At 43.7% G+C, this 14,380-nt stretch overlaps 1 protein-coding gene across 2 annotated transcripts in view; it reads right to left on the bottom strand.

Moving 5' to 3' along the window:
- LOC147705715 (sulfotransferase 1 family member D1-like) overlaps window positions 1-14,380 on the bottom strand; it is a 346,408-nt gene that overhangs the window by 151,491 nt on the left and 180,537 nt on the right. For both annotated transcript variants that reach the window (XM_086932143.1, XM_086932142.1), the window contains exons 4-6: window positions 13,415-13,512; window positions 8,622-8,748; window positions 8,121-8,218 (exon numbers count right to left, since the gene is read on the bottom strand). In XM_086932143.1, coding sequence (XP_086788269.1) covers window positions 8,121-8,218; window positions 8,622-8,748; window positions 13,415-13,512 — 323 coding nt within the window. The remainder of the gene's footprint in view (window positions 1-8,120; window positions 8,219-8,621; window positions 8,749-13,414; window positions 13,513-14,380) is intronic.

Below are 14,380 nucleotides of genomic sequence, written 5' to 3' on the forward strand. Positions count from 1 at the left end.
AGACACCGTCTCATCTTTCTTCTGCTTACACGCAGACAATTTGTCCCAATTAACACGCACTTCGGGCATCAAAGTCTTCATATAAGTAATAATCCTACCAGGGAGTTCAGCAATTAAATCTTCAGGCTTAGCGCCGCCTACTTGTCTATTATCGGCATCTCTGAGATTAACCCAAGTATCACCTAATTCGTCCGCGTGATCCGTATGACGAATCCTACTCCAAATAGGCTGTGGAACAACATTCCCAAACAACATATCTATGTCTGCCAAGTTCATGATACACGAACCCACAGTCTGAGTGAGCTCTTTATAGTATTCTGCTGGATTTTTGAGCGGGTCAGGCAAAGACTTCTTAATAGCTAAAACTTCAACACGCTTCCAAGGAACATGTACCCAGACACGCTGAAAGTATGGCGGAATGGCTGGATTAGCAGCTGCATCACCAGGTCTCCAAACTGGAGGAACCTCACGCATCGGATACTGACGCGCTGCTCTCCCAACTGACGAATCAGGCTCAAACAAGCGCACAGAAGGAGTGTCACTACGAAATGACAAGATAGTCGCAACTGCTCTCCCAACATCATGAGGACCCACAACGGTCCCTTTCGCAAATTCGGAACGTATACGGTACAACTCATTAGGAGCTTTACCTACTTCTTCAACCCATTGTTCATGGAGGAACACACACATCATCTCAAAGACGTACTGCTGCTTTGGTGCTTCCCATTGAAGGAAAACATCCATAACACCCTCAAGATCATACTGAGAAGCGTACGTAATCCATTTACACGCCAAATGATCCAAAACTGTACGCTCATTTGTATCAGGCAACTGACTAGGTGATTGTCTACGCTCATTAACAGGAGACATACCCAATTGTCCCAACAAAGGAGAAAGGAAACCAGAAACTGCAGCAGTCATTCTCTGTCTAGCAGAAGGAGATGGTGAAAGGATAAGAGAAGACGGAACAATAGTAGAAAAATCCAAAGTCGGAACAGAAGGAGTATTATAGATAGGCGTAGGAGTAGCAGACGAAGGAGGAGGCAAAGTGGGCGGCCCCTGAGGAGGCTGCGCCAAAGGAATAGTTGCCAACGGAAGAGGAGCTGGCTGTGGAGGAATTGCAGATGGCACAACAACCGGAGGTTGCGCAACTACAACTGGTGGTGGCGGTGCCGTAGCATTTTGTGCATAAGGGGGGGGCGAACTCAATAGATGCGACATAAAAGGATCTTTCGCAAGATCTTTCTTTGCTTCTTTCTCTTTAAGCGGCAAAACTGGGTAGCACTTATCTACCGCTAACTTCCTAACCCTAAGCATCTGTTCGCTCTCTTGCTCTTCCTCATTGTCCCTATACGCTATAGCAGCTTGCACCATTGACATACCTCGTTCTCTTTTATTCTTCTTCGCTAATTTAATTTCTTTCTGTTTGGCTTCTTTGCGCCATATGCGAAAAGAGTCAAACATTGCCGGCCGGGCTTTCTTTTTGAACAGTTTCACTTCGAGATTATCTAGAATCTCTGTTTCAAAGCTACCGTAACGGGGCCACTGTAGGACACCGTCTTTCTTCGTATATTTTACCCAGATGTCATTATAACCAATGGGACCCACACCATGCTTCACATAGAGTTCATATGTAGGAGTTCCAATCGGAGGAACCGGACACGAATCCTCTAACCGGAAATCCTTAGAACAACCACAACCAAATATCTTTCCAAGTCTGCTAAGACCAGGCATCTTTGCTCACTAGCCTAGCTTCAAACTTCAAGGGAAATCTAAAAACGATAGCCTCATGAATACACGAGTCCCTTGGCTTTGGGGCCTGCAGGTACCAAATCAAAACGATCCACGAAGGGATACCAAACAAACTAAGGACTGGGAGACGCTCCACTCATACTTAACTGAAATGTCGATGGCATCACCAGAAGACCCGTCTATCGTCTCGCTCTACAAACGTCTAGGGCTCCAAGACAGGGCGACAGTCAGGGCAGCAGTCCTTCGTAGCCGTCGGAAGGCGGGGAACCTCGCAGCAAAGACTTTCGGACCACAACGACATACAGGGGTCGATGAAGTGGCAGGCCTTCCTCCAGAATTTCCACACGAAGCTCTCCACGATCTTCGGGCTTGGACCGGTACTGCTGAAGTCGCCTCACGTTGGGCGCCAACTGAAGGACCGGGTTTTTAGAACCCAGCGGCGCCAGGGAAAACGCCCGATGCCTTCGAGTTCCCCTGCCTTGGCAAACAGAGACACAGGACGCTTCTTGATGACGTCAAAGACCAAAGTTTATTGGATGCAACCAGGAACAGAGATCTACGAAGCACAACACGGGTGGTTCGATAGAGACTGCACAATTTCAATGAGCGGAGCATGGTCTTTTATGCCAAAAATCACATTCCAAAGTAGCATCAGTTACATACAAACTAACCAACCAGATTGTGACATTTCAAAAGTAGCGCATGACGACAATCCTCTTTTCCGTTGTCCAGCCCACCAGAAATGACCAAGCACATTCCATTTTCCTGTTCGATCAGGCCGGACAAACCCATCATAAAACCTCAACCCAAATCAGTGATTATGTCGTAAAGGAAGGAGCAGAAACAGATTGGAAGCAAGATAGAAAGGTGGGTGCAGTGTACTGTAAACTTCGGCATGTCCTACTCTTTGATCTTTATCTGACCAGCTACTTAACAAGGAACTGGCTCAGCGAGGTCAGCCTCGGGCAAATGAGTCAGTTCGGCCAGGTCATTCAGAAGTCAGCTAAGGTGTACGTGTCCCAAGGACTCGCTCGGCCGCAGTCATCGCCTATGTGAGGGCAACCACACAAAATGGCTGCCGCTCACAAAATGGAACCCGAGGGTTCAAACGAAATCCCTGAATACGTAGTGTTCTCATTGATCGATTAATGCAAAAACACTCATACACACCGCACTCGTGATTTGCGGTCCGCTGACAACAAAATCGTCTATTTCCGACGACCTTTATTGAACGGGTTCGGAACCACCAAACCTCAGACCCTCAAACTACGGCACTACAATTTAGCCATGTGCAATGTAGATGACTTTAAACCTACATGCAGAATAAGGAATCGCTAAATAGTGATTCCTTATTTTGCTCTTGCATTTAAGGGAATCAGAAATACCGATTCCTTAAATGCAATGTAGGTAGCACAAAAACAGTGCACCTCAGCCTTAAGGAATCGCTATTTACCACCAAATCCAAGTTGGTGGTAAGTAGCGATTTCCTTACAAAAAGCCCTTTTTTGCTTTTTTTATGTGCCATGTGGCACACATACATGCCCTTGGGGCATGTATGTGCGCCACATGTGCACACATGCACATTTCAGGGGTGCAACAGGTTGTCCTTTGGACACCCTAGCACCCTTGAAATACCTCCCGCTATTAACAATTCGGTAATATCGAATGGCTAATAGTGAATCTCTTCCCATTCATTCCTATGGACCTTCTAGCCCATAGGAATGAATGGCTAGGTATTCCTTAATAACGAATCACAATTACTGATTCGTTATTAAGGAATGTTAAGGAATCGCGAATATTTTAGCAATTCCTACCTACGTTCCATTTAGCGAGTCATTAAGAGCGATTCGGTAATAATCGCTATTAAGGACTCGCTAAATGGAAGTTACCTACATCTGGCCCTTACTGTCATACGGATCCTAATGTGCAGGGAATGGATGGTGCGTAGCTGTTTTACCCGACCTCAAGCTGTCTGCTTCATAGGGCAGGACTTCTATCGGACTTGGAATTGATGATATAAAAGGATATTTAGGTTTTTCCTACTGCTAGTCAGGGCTAAGGCCATCCCTGTAGTGCTTCACATACAGTATCTTTGTAAAAGCTGGTCTGGCTATATTATTTTACAAATTGGAGCAATGTAGATACTGGCATGACACTTGACAATAAGGTGGAAGCTTGGATATAATGTTTTTCATACTGGGGTATTGGAATCATTAAAATGTGATACATAAAAATCCAGGAGGCAGTAGAAGGATGTCATGCACTCTTGCAGCAATAAAAAATATCTCAGGAAGTGACTTCATATGATCTTTGTAGTAGCATCTAGCAAGGGTTTCGTCAATTCAGGCACATCTCTTGCAGATTACTAAAAAGTCACAGAGAGGGATTTGGTAGGGATAGCTAGAGAACAAATTATGCAGTGTTAAGTAATACCATCTTTGAGATTGAAAACTTGGGCAGACCTATCCAGGACTGCATTGGAATTTGGTGCATATCTGTGGTAGAACAACTCATTAAAAAAATTAAAGGCGTCTTATTAATCATACAGATATTACTCTTTCTTTTCTAGAGCTTAGTGTTCCTAATATACAATAAACTGTAATTTCACAGGAGTTGAATGAGTATTTCTGAATTAATATATTGCTTTCTGGGAAAATAAGAATAACAGATTGCGCATAATTTAGAATGTTTTCAGCTTTGGATTTGCCTAACTTGAATGTATTGTAGACATCAGCGTTCCACTGACTCCAAAACTAAACTACAAGTTGAAAAAGACATTTTAAGCCCAGATGTGTAACATCATTTATGATTTTCACATTCCAATGAGCTAAGATCTTCGAAAGATCCGCATATGCTCCAGCAAACAAAAATATGCACTGCTCTGGGCTGCTTTTGCATAATGTTTCTTTTCAACGTGAAAAAACAGTTTTAAAGAGCATTTCGGAATGCATTAGGCCAGGCAACTGATAGCAGCTACTAGCTATGGAAATTACTGATTGACGCCTATTATTGGACTACATCATTAAACCCTATTGAGTAGTGTTTATCAAATCTATTTCTTTTTAACCCACATATTTGAAAGGTTTTTAATGTAATTGCACATTTGGCTCCATTTCTCTAAATCCTTCTTGAGGTGGGTGACTACCCAATTCCCTTCGGGAGAGTGTCTGCTTGCTTGCTGATTGAATTTTTGGGTCTCGTAAAATGTTTTGCAGGTTTTGTTTGGTTTTCCATGCCAGTTTTAGACTACATTAGAATGCGAACTGTCTTACTGTGTGTTGATCAAAGGCAGCATACGTCCCACATAGTGTCAGTGCCATTGGGCTGATGTGTTCATCAAGCTATCTGCCGCATAGGTGTAATTCTAAGAGTTCAAACTGGCCGTGCTCGGTTGAGGAGCCCAAACTATCTACTGTGGGGGGCAGAAATTGCTTTGTTTAGTTGTTGCAGTGCTTACAATCCAGTTTCTTACACTCCCCTGCAGTGGTACAGGAAGCCTGAGATACAAAAACATTCAAGAGGTTATCTCATCTTTCCTACCAGTGTACCAAGTGATAGAGACAGGAACACATAGTTGCTTTATTCAGTAGGCTTGGAGCGAGAGGTGGGAGGCTGATTTGTGCGAAGCTCAACAAACAGTGTTGTGCATAAAACAGGAACAGATGGAGCAGGCATAATGGAACTGGGTTAAGGTTACAGAATAACTCCATATCATCAGGGCCTCCATATTCCAGCCATGGGTATTTTGGGATTGGTAGTCTGGAGTCATCTGATTAAAATAAGTGAGTCTAAGGTTCTAACGTACAATGGTTTGTAGAAGGTAACCCTGAAATTGAGTTTGGTCATGATTGTCAATAAGTGTCTACCGGGTGTAGCAGCTGCTACCTTTAGCTTGGCTGTTGGTACCTCTGTCACTGCCTGTGCTACCCCCGGGATCAGGCATCATGAAGACAGGAAGAGAATGTAAACAGAATGCTAGGAGCTCTGTATACTCTGTACAGTTTCTACTCAGTGCCCTTTCCCTTGGTTCTCCAACAGCACGCAGGAGGCTGTAGTAGTGTGGGGAGGGGGGAGGGGAGGCTAAAAGAGGAACAAGAGGTTTCCCTGTGATGTCTCTAGGAAGGCAGGGAACAAGCAGATTGTGAAGTCACTTCCACCTCTTGCATTTTGGAAAAACGACGTCCATGAATAGGGTGTCCTTAATGACATCGAGTCGTCTGGAGACCTTAGATTGGGTGGGCAGATATTTGGAGGAGGGTGTTGGAGGATGTGCCAGTGGGACAACTCTTGGCGCTATAAGTGTGTAGAAGCAAAAAGCACAGTAGAGGTTGGGTGTCTCCAATGTTATCTGTGGTAAGAGCTACTCTTGTACCATGAAAGTCATTCCAAGCTACTAATATTTTAGAGTTTTAATATTGCCAACGTTAGGAAAGATTACATTAGTGTCCACCATATGCAAGATTGCTAGGCACGGTTCCCAGCATTCATGCAAAAATGCTTTGTCAATGGTGAATGCCTCTACTTGGGCAATACATATCAGCCCAAGCTGAAATGCCCCTGGCACCAACTTAATCTTAGTAATAAGTCTCCTCAAACTCCAGCTTTTGGGTCCTGAAAATACACACCATTTTGTCTTGAATGCACACTTTGCAATTTTGACACACATGTATTTATATAAAAAAGCAAAATGTTCTAATTTATTAGGCTGGGGTGTAGACGGGGAGGCTACCTGTGGGTAGCTGAAGAGCTACCGGTAGCTCACAAGCGACCTACTCGTAGCAGAAGCGTGCAATAGGTGAATGTAGGGCTCATTTTAGCCTGTCAACAATGAGAACTGCAGGGCCACTCAATGCCACCTGTTCTATCTGCACTCAAATAACTTCCGCTACCTAGATATCCACAAAGTGATCAAAATGCCAGTCTGGTCCAACTCACAGTGTGGCCTGCAGTATAAGTCCTAAGACGCTCACTGCCCTCTTGCAAATGGGTTTTGCTCAATGTCTTTCAGTAGAGAGTTGTAGTAAGGCCTCCTTTCTGGTAAGATAATTCAGAGCTCACGTGTCTGCAGCATAAGCACTCCTTCCCTGAAGATTCAAAACTTCAAATCACGAAGTGACCAACTTATCTTTATTTATTTTTGATGTTGAATAGATGAGTACGGATGAGTACAGCAGTACCAAGACTTGTTATTAACTGTCTCAAGGGAATTTATTTTAAATGTTCTGCACAAATGTAACATAATTTCTTAATTGGGGAAATAGCGTCATTTACTTTGGAAATCTATAGTTAGCTTACTATGGAGCTAGGTCTTAAATGGTTTTTTTACACTATGTAGTTTGAGGTACAGGGAGTACTGCATTTGCCAACAATCACCAGTGGCCACGCAAAGGTGCCCTGGGCTCTAATACAAGCAAAGAAAATGGACCCTCTTGCCTGGTTTGGTTAGCAACCAACAACCATAATTGGGGTGCAGTGGGCCACTTCCAACTCTAATCCCCACTGCCACTGCACCCAGAGCACTAGACATAGCTACACCGCTGTAAATCCCACAAGTTTGGCCCCACGGCAATATCGGGATTATCACTCAGATTTACATATTTCAAAGCAAAAATAAGTACATTTGAAAATTTTAACTGTAAAAGTTATATCGTGCACAGGAAGGTAGGACACAAGCTAGTAGTTTCCCTGAGCCATGAGGCCAGGAGTATCTTGCTAAAAAGGGACAGTTGAGAAGTAGGATCAGACTTGTGGAGGGCTAAAAGCATATTTCATACTTTGCGCTACAAAACATAGCAATAAAAGAAAGGTTGCTGTATCTTTTTGCCCTGCTTTCCCTATGTCGCCTTTTCCTTTCCAAAAACATATGAGAACTACCATTTGATCAGATGGCTATTTGATTTCTCCAGCTAATTGTCTCTCCATCACAGCAGAGAAGTTTCAGCACTGTGTTTGTCATCTTCCAAGTTGCTGATCAAAAACAAACAAGTCAAAAATACCCTTGGCGAGAAGCATAGTTTTAAAATATGAAAGGTTACTTTAAGCAGATTTACTAGCCTTTAATGCGTACTAATCACCCCTTTTATTTACCCCTTCCCTGTGGTGTGTCAGAAGGGGAGAGGGATTGGTGAAAAGTAACTGCTAAAAGACAAAAAAGAGCAGGTTGCAGACATTGCCACAACCGAGTGAGAGTTCCCAGACTCACATCTGAGGGGGAGGGCAACCCCCAACCTGAAGATACAGCTCACGGCGTGGCTGTAGCGGCAGTGCCTGCAGACTCATTCATGCAGAAACCTCTCGGAGTACAGACTGGTCTCTCAAAATTCAAAAAACGCGCTATGGTTGAGCAACATCAAGTAATGCAGTCTTACCTCCAGCATGTCCTCAAAGAATAGGTACAGGAGATTGGGATATGTCTGTGCCTTCGCCCACCAGTCCTTCACGTGGTCGTACCAGGAACCATAGCTGACTGAAAGAGCAATGCTGATTAGAAGATGGAGAAAACCCGGAAAGAAGAGCGAAAGAGACAGATCAGGAGAAATGAGGATGGGTATGGAATACAAACATGGAGAGTGGGAGAGAAGGGAATGAGGAAAAGGACGACGTAGGAAAAGAGCAATTGACTTCTAGAGAGACAGCAGCACTTCAACACGTCTCCCAAATACACCTATGAGAGATGTGTTCCAACTCAGAGCTTTGTATACAGGGACCAATTAGAGATCCTCAAAAGGCATCTATGCCTTCTTCCTCTGAGCTTCAGAGGGATGTCCTTCACAGAAATCAGCTGTCTCTCACTCCTCCCTAGGGATATGCTCATCAGAGCTTTGTTTGACAGATTACCATACAGACTACTGAGGAAACGCTGGTCCTACCGTTGCCAGCCATGAAATTCTGCAGGAACTCTGGCCAAGTGCCTGGCTCCGGGTGAACCTTGGAGATGAAGTGGAAGTTATAGAAGGAGATGGCCACATCTTTGGGGTTGCGAGCCACGTAGATTATCTGAAAGTGGGAAAAAAAGATGCAGAGAATGGTCAGAGTTCCCTTTATCGTCACCAAGTCAGACTCTTCATCTCCGATCCCAAACATATCTCTTCTGATCTGCCTCACTCTTGCATGTCCTTGTTACACAAGCAAGTCCCCTCAACATTTCTGGTACCAGTGAAATCTGAAGGCAGGTTTCATAGATCTTCAAAGTTTGAGAGGTGTGGAAAACCTGCCTTGGGTTTTTGGGCCTTTGACTGAGCTTCGAATGCAGCGGAAGCAGTGATCGAAAAGGAAATATAAAAGTATAGTTACTCGTTTTCTCAGAGGATCTGTTTACTATTGAAAAGTAAACTGTTGCGCCCCTGCTAAAAACTGCTGATAGTATCAATTTAAAATCAAATAGGTACAGGTACTCAGTGACTGATGGTCCACCCCATCAACAGGTCATGGCAGCCAGTTGGCACTATTTTTCTTTTGCAGAAACCAACCCGAAAATGTGGTGGGGGAGCAACTGGGATGGTTTCTGCTAAACAAAAAAGTTAGGTTTTGCGGCACACAAATAGTTTTAAATTTGGTGGAGGAAATTCAGTGCTTAATTTGTAAAATATGAAGTCCAGGTGCTCACATTTTTGTAGGAGGCAACACCCACTTTACCAGCTCCCCCTGCTGGCTCCACCCACCAGGATGCCTGAACCCAAACCCTGAACATTGGCATTTAAGTAAAACACCTAGATTAGTCAACATGGATTGCATATGCTTCCTTACTTTCTTTTTAGTTTTTTGTCTATGATGCGCTTTCTAGAAAGTACAGCAAGTCTGCCAAATACAACAGACAGCCTTGCCAATTACCAAGCATCAGGGGTGTGTGCGTGTGTGAATGTGTGTGTGTGATGACAGAGAAAGAGAATGTAATCATGGTGCAGTGTGGAATGTGACCTATGTGAGGCGCTACAAGAACCCAACCTGCAACTAAAAGCATTGCAAATATGCAAGTCATTTTAAAATAAGGGCTATGCGTTTTTAACCTTCCATTTTAAGGGGTTTCATCAGTTTCAAGATCAATTTAGAGCTTCGCTAAAAAGGTTATAATATTTGATATTTAACATTTTTCATTTACTTCATTGCTTGGTTTTATTCGCAAGAAAGTGTGACTCTCAGTGCCACACATTTGCCAGTTTAATGTCACTCATAAGTACACTGAAACCACCATTGAAATGTAACACATTGCAATCTGAAAACTTGGCTGCTATGGTACAGTTTAACATACTGATAAATGCCGCCTTATACCATGCATGCCTTTCTTTTAACACAGGAGATCTTTTACCAGAAGAACATTATCCACACTATCCTCAGCCCTGCGGGATTTTCAACAGACTCATTTTTTTCCACCCACAACAGACTTTCCGATCATTGTGCTCTCCTCTCACAGAGGCTGTACTTTTACCCACACAGGCCTTTTTCCACAAGACACACCGCCTTCCTTCAAGCCTCTTCCAGAGGTCAGATCATCTTTTTTGGGCTCCTCAACCGATTGGAAAGAAGCGCGACTGAAGGAGTCTGTCGGGATTCAGGAGCCACTAACAGAGAGAGACAGACCGCCCTTCCCTTCACCCCCCTGCCCAGCTCTGCACCCACCATAGTCTTCCCTCTTCATCTCCTGGTTGCCCCCCTACCCTTACATTTTATGCCTCTCTGGCATGTTCTCCCTTTTACCCCTCGGGCTCCTTCTTTGACTGAGCTCCCTCAGTCTTTACCTCTCTGGTGGCCCTGTGGCGGGAAAGTGCGCAGTTTGGGTGGGTCTGTGAGCGGACTGAAGTTCCCAAGTGACGAGAGACTGCCTATTACAACAACCTCCTCCCTGGCGCTATACTGGTGCGACACTGTCTGCTATATTTGCCTGTGCGAGGTACAATGGGTGCCACTTCATAGATAAAACCTTGTGGAGCACATGGTGCTTTGAGGCTGGTCTTTGAGGAACAATGGGTACACTGTCACCATGGGTGCCAGGCGGCTCCTCGAGGCGCGCGTAGTGCTTTGATTCCAGTGTTTCTGATGTACAATAACACTTACACAACAACAATTAAAACACACTTTTACATAGTGGCACCCTACAGCACCATAAAAGTAATACTCGTCGTCTCACCTTTGACCTGCAGCTTCGGTGGTACTGGCAGGAGCAGACCGCTGGTGCTGACAAATCGGCTCCTCTATATTTCTACCTCACGACGCACGTGCAGGGGAGGCCTTAGGCATGTGCAAGCTGTGCACCTGCACAGGGCCACCAAACCCCAGGGGCCACCACGCCAATATATATCCTTAATATAATAATCCTCTGAGGATGGATACATATTAGCTTGGCGGCCCCTGGCAGGGATTCCACTTCCAAACTCCCTGCCCCCCCCCCCCCCCCTTCACTGGCCTCCGCGCTCCGCCCCGCCCGGACCCCCTCCTCCGGGGCCCCCTACCTGCGCTCCCTGCCCAGGGCCACCATGAGCCTAGAGCCGCCCCTGGCACGTGCAGTTTACACTGCGCATGACTTGACACAAACAATACAGTCTGAGACGGACCTGAATTGTTAGGACCCAGACTGCCTAAACCCAGCTGACATGTGCCACCCATTAGCCCGCCCCCTACTCAACCATACTTAACCAATGGGAGCGACATGCTCCTTGAAAAGCAGGCTTGCACTACTGTCATCACTAACGTGATGCAGTCATCATGCCTGGCCCTGGTAGGCGATCCTCTGGACATGCCAGGCAGATAGGCATCGGAAGTTTGGGACGGGAGGAGTTCAGGACAGGTAATTACATTAATACATTTATTTTCAATAATAACTGGGCCCATCTCACAGGGGAGAAAATCGGTAGCCCGCGGTCCTGTCAGATAAGTTCTGGTGCTAAGAACCGAAAAGGGCAGGCACAAATTAAGCACTCGGAATCATAAATATGAAATGATAGGAGAAAGGCAATTTATGGCAATCCTGCTTTCTTGCTTAACTTTAAATGACATCCATAGTCTTGTTCCTCCTACGCCCTGGGAATTCACATCTCTAATCAGCGCCTTAGACCAGGGGGGGTGGGGCGGGTTTTCCTATCTGTACCATACCCATAAGCAATAAGCTTAGACAAAGTCAATAGGTCTAACTTTAAAGGAATGTTGTATGGTAATGCGATCCATAATGTAAAGCAGTACATTAGATAGCATGGGAATGGAAATGTATTTAGGCCACATGCATCAAGCGATTTTGGAGTCACAAACGGTGCGAATCGCAAAATTCGGTCGTTTGCGATTCCAAAATCACTTTTTGGGATGCATTAAACAATTTTTAGAAATCGCAATTTTTTGCGATTTCTAAAAATGCGATTGCATTTAAGGAATCGCATTTTTGCAATTCCTTAAATGCAATGCATGAATGTTTAAAAAAATGCAAATTCGCAAATAGGGGGAGCAAATTAACACGAGGGTGAACCTCGTGTTTATTTGCGAAATCTTTCAAATATGCTCAAAAAAGCATTTTTGAAAGTGTCATGTTACACACACACATGTCCTTTGGACATGTGTGTGTGAAACTTGCACTTAAAATAACATTTCAAGGGTGCAGGGGGGGGTCCTTTGTACCCCCCTCAGCACCCTTGAAATGCATTAACAAATTGTGATTCGCAAAATGAAAATCGCAAAATGTTAATGCCTTCCCATTGATTCCTATGGGCCTTTTGGCCCATAGGAATCAATGGGAAGGTTTTCCTTAATTGTGATTTGCAAAATGTGAATCGCAATTAAGGAAAATTAAGAATTCGCAAAAATATTTGCGAATTAATCATGCATTGCCGTTTGCGATTTCTAAATTGCGATTCCTTAATTTTCGCAATTTAGGAATCCCAAACGGGTGCAATGATGCATGTGCCCCTTTGTGTGGAAGCAAAGTACAGTATAAATATTTTGGATAAGGCTAAAAGATCAGGTGACAGATGCACTGTCAAGCAAGACCTAAAATCTTTGTCGTTTAATGACTGCCATCCTCTCATTTGTGCTGCTGCCAGAGAAAAAGACCTTACCGCATCTAGTTATCGAAGAATCTTTAATAGTATGACAATTCATGTGTTTGCCCTGAGAGTTCGCGCTCAGGCAGCTAGCTAAATACGCAAAATGATCACAATTGTGTAGAGAGGAATCACTTTTTTGTGAAAGCACACACCTTTTGTCCAATCAAAACATGTACTCCTAGCTCCCAAAGCCCCTCTCCTGTTGATTCTCACAAAATTGTTCGGCACATCTGCGCTGTCAAGCCAGACCATGAAAATAACTCGGTTAGGCCCCATTTTGTAGATTGAACATTGTCAGCACTTCAAAACACTTTACTGTATGCAGCTTTGTAGAAAAGTTATTTCCTTCCTTACCTAGTATGAATACGAATGTGATTAAAGTCAATTTACATACATCCGAATGAAGTTTATCAGTGGGTAATGTTTAGTTCCCTAGAGAGCATTCTTTGAGTAACGCTGCACTGGTTGCTGGCTGCCTATAAGTCTGTAGTCCTGCGTGTTAGTGGCTAGAAATATTTGCAGCGCAGTGAGTTACCAAGGGCGGTTTATTCGAAGAAGGATGTAAAAGGCCATCAGGAAGGGATCGCCTGTGCCTGAAGCAGTGACATCTAGTGGCTAACATAGGAACACCCACTGACCTTGCAGTTTTTCTTCCAAAATGATTGAGGAAGTAGCTGAACAGGAAGATGAGACTTTAGAATCCGAGGAGATGGTGTCCGTGCCGCGAGCTCTGCCCCTGGGGGATGTTAGGGGATGAAATATTAGAATAATAGTGTACATGAATAAATGACAAAAGTCAATTCAAAATATCTTTATTGGATTGTTTGGTGCAATCATAAAAGTACAGATAAAAAAAGAATTGCATAGTTACAATATTAAAAAGGGGTACATATATAAAAATACAGGAATATATTAAATTCATAGGAGTCAAGTACAAGGGGGAAAAACAATTACAATTATAAAGTGCAGTTATATGACCATACGTTTCCTAATGATCATCACATTTTTTAAATACAAAGTTGTTATTGCTACACATACATGGTTGTCTAGGGCTTGAATACTAATCATCGCCATGCGGCAATGACGAAGTCCTAATTCTCTTAAAAGTGGCAATAAGACATTTTTCCTCATTTCATCATACAATTTACAAAATAGGAATACATGAATGGTGCTCTGGGGTGAGATATTATCACAAGGGCAAAGAGGTAGATTGTGCGTCCAATTGTTAATCGTAGGGAAACTAACCAATCTGTGGAAAATATTAAATCTGAAGCGCGAGAGTAAAAAGCGCTCATAGTTATTTGTTACATAGATTAATTAGGGCTGAATCTTAAAAGTTGCTAAAACCAGTTGATGCTGCTGGACAGAAGGTTTTAAAACTTCCGCTGCAGTCCTGTGGGAATCCAAAAGGGCTAGACACTCCTTCTTCAAGTCTTTTCGTGAGATTGCTATAATATCCATAGGATTCAGAAACTATTCTTCTCGCCCAATGTCTTTTAAAAAATTAAAAACATACTTCACCCATGGTATTTTAGTAGCACCCTCTAATTTTAAAATGCCTGTCAGGACATCTCTATTTAAATGTGTTGCTTCATGAGTCCAGA

The sequence above is a fragment of the Lissotriton vulgaris genome, chromosome 7, assembly GCF_964263255.1.
Source record: "Lissotriton vulgaris chromosome 7, aLisVul1.2, whole genome shotgun sequence".
Taxonomy (NCBI): Eukaryota; Metazoa; Chordata; class Amphibia; order Caudata; family Salamandridae; genus Lissotriton; species Lissotriton vulgaris.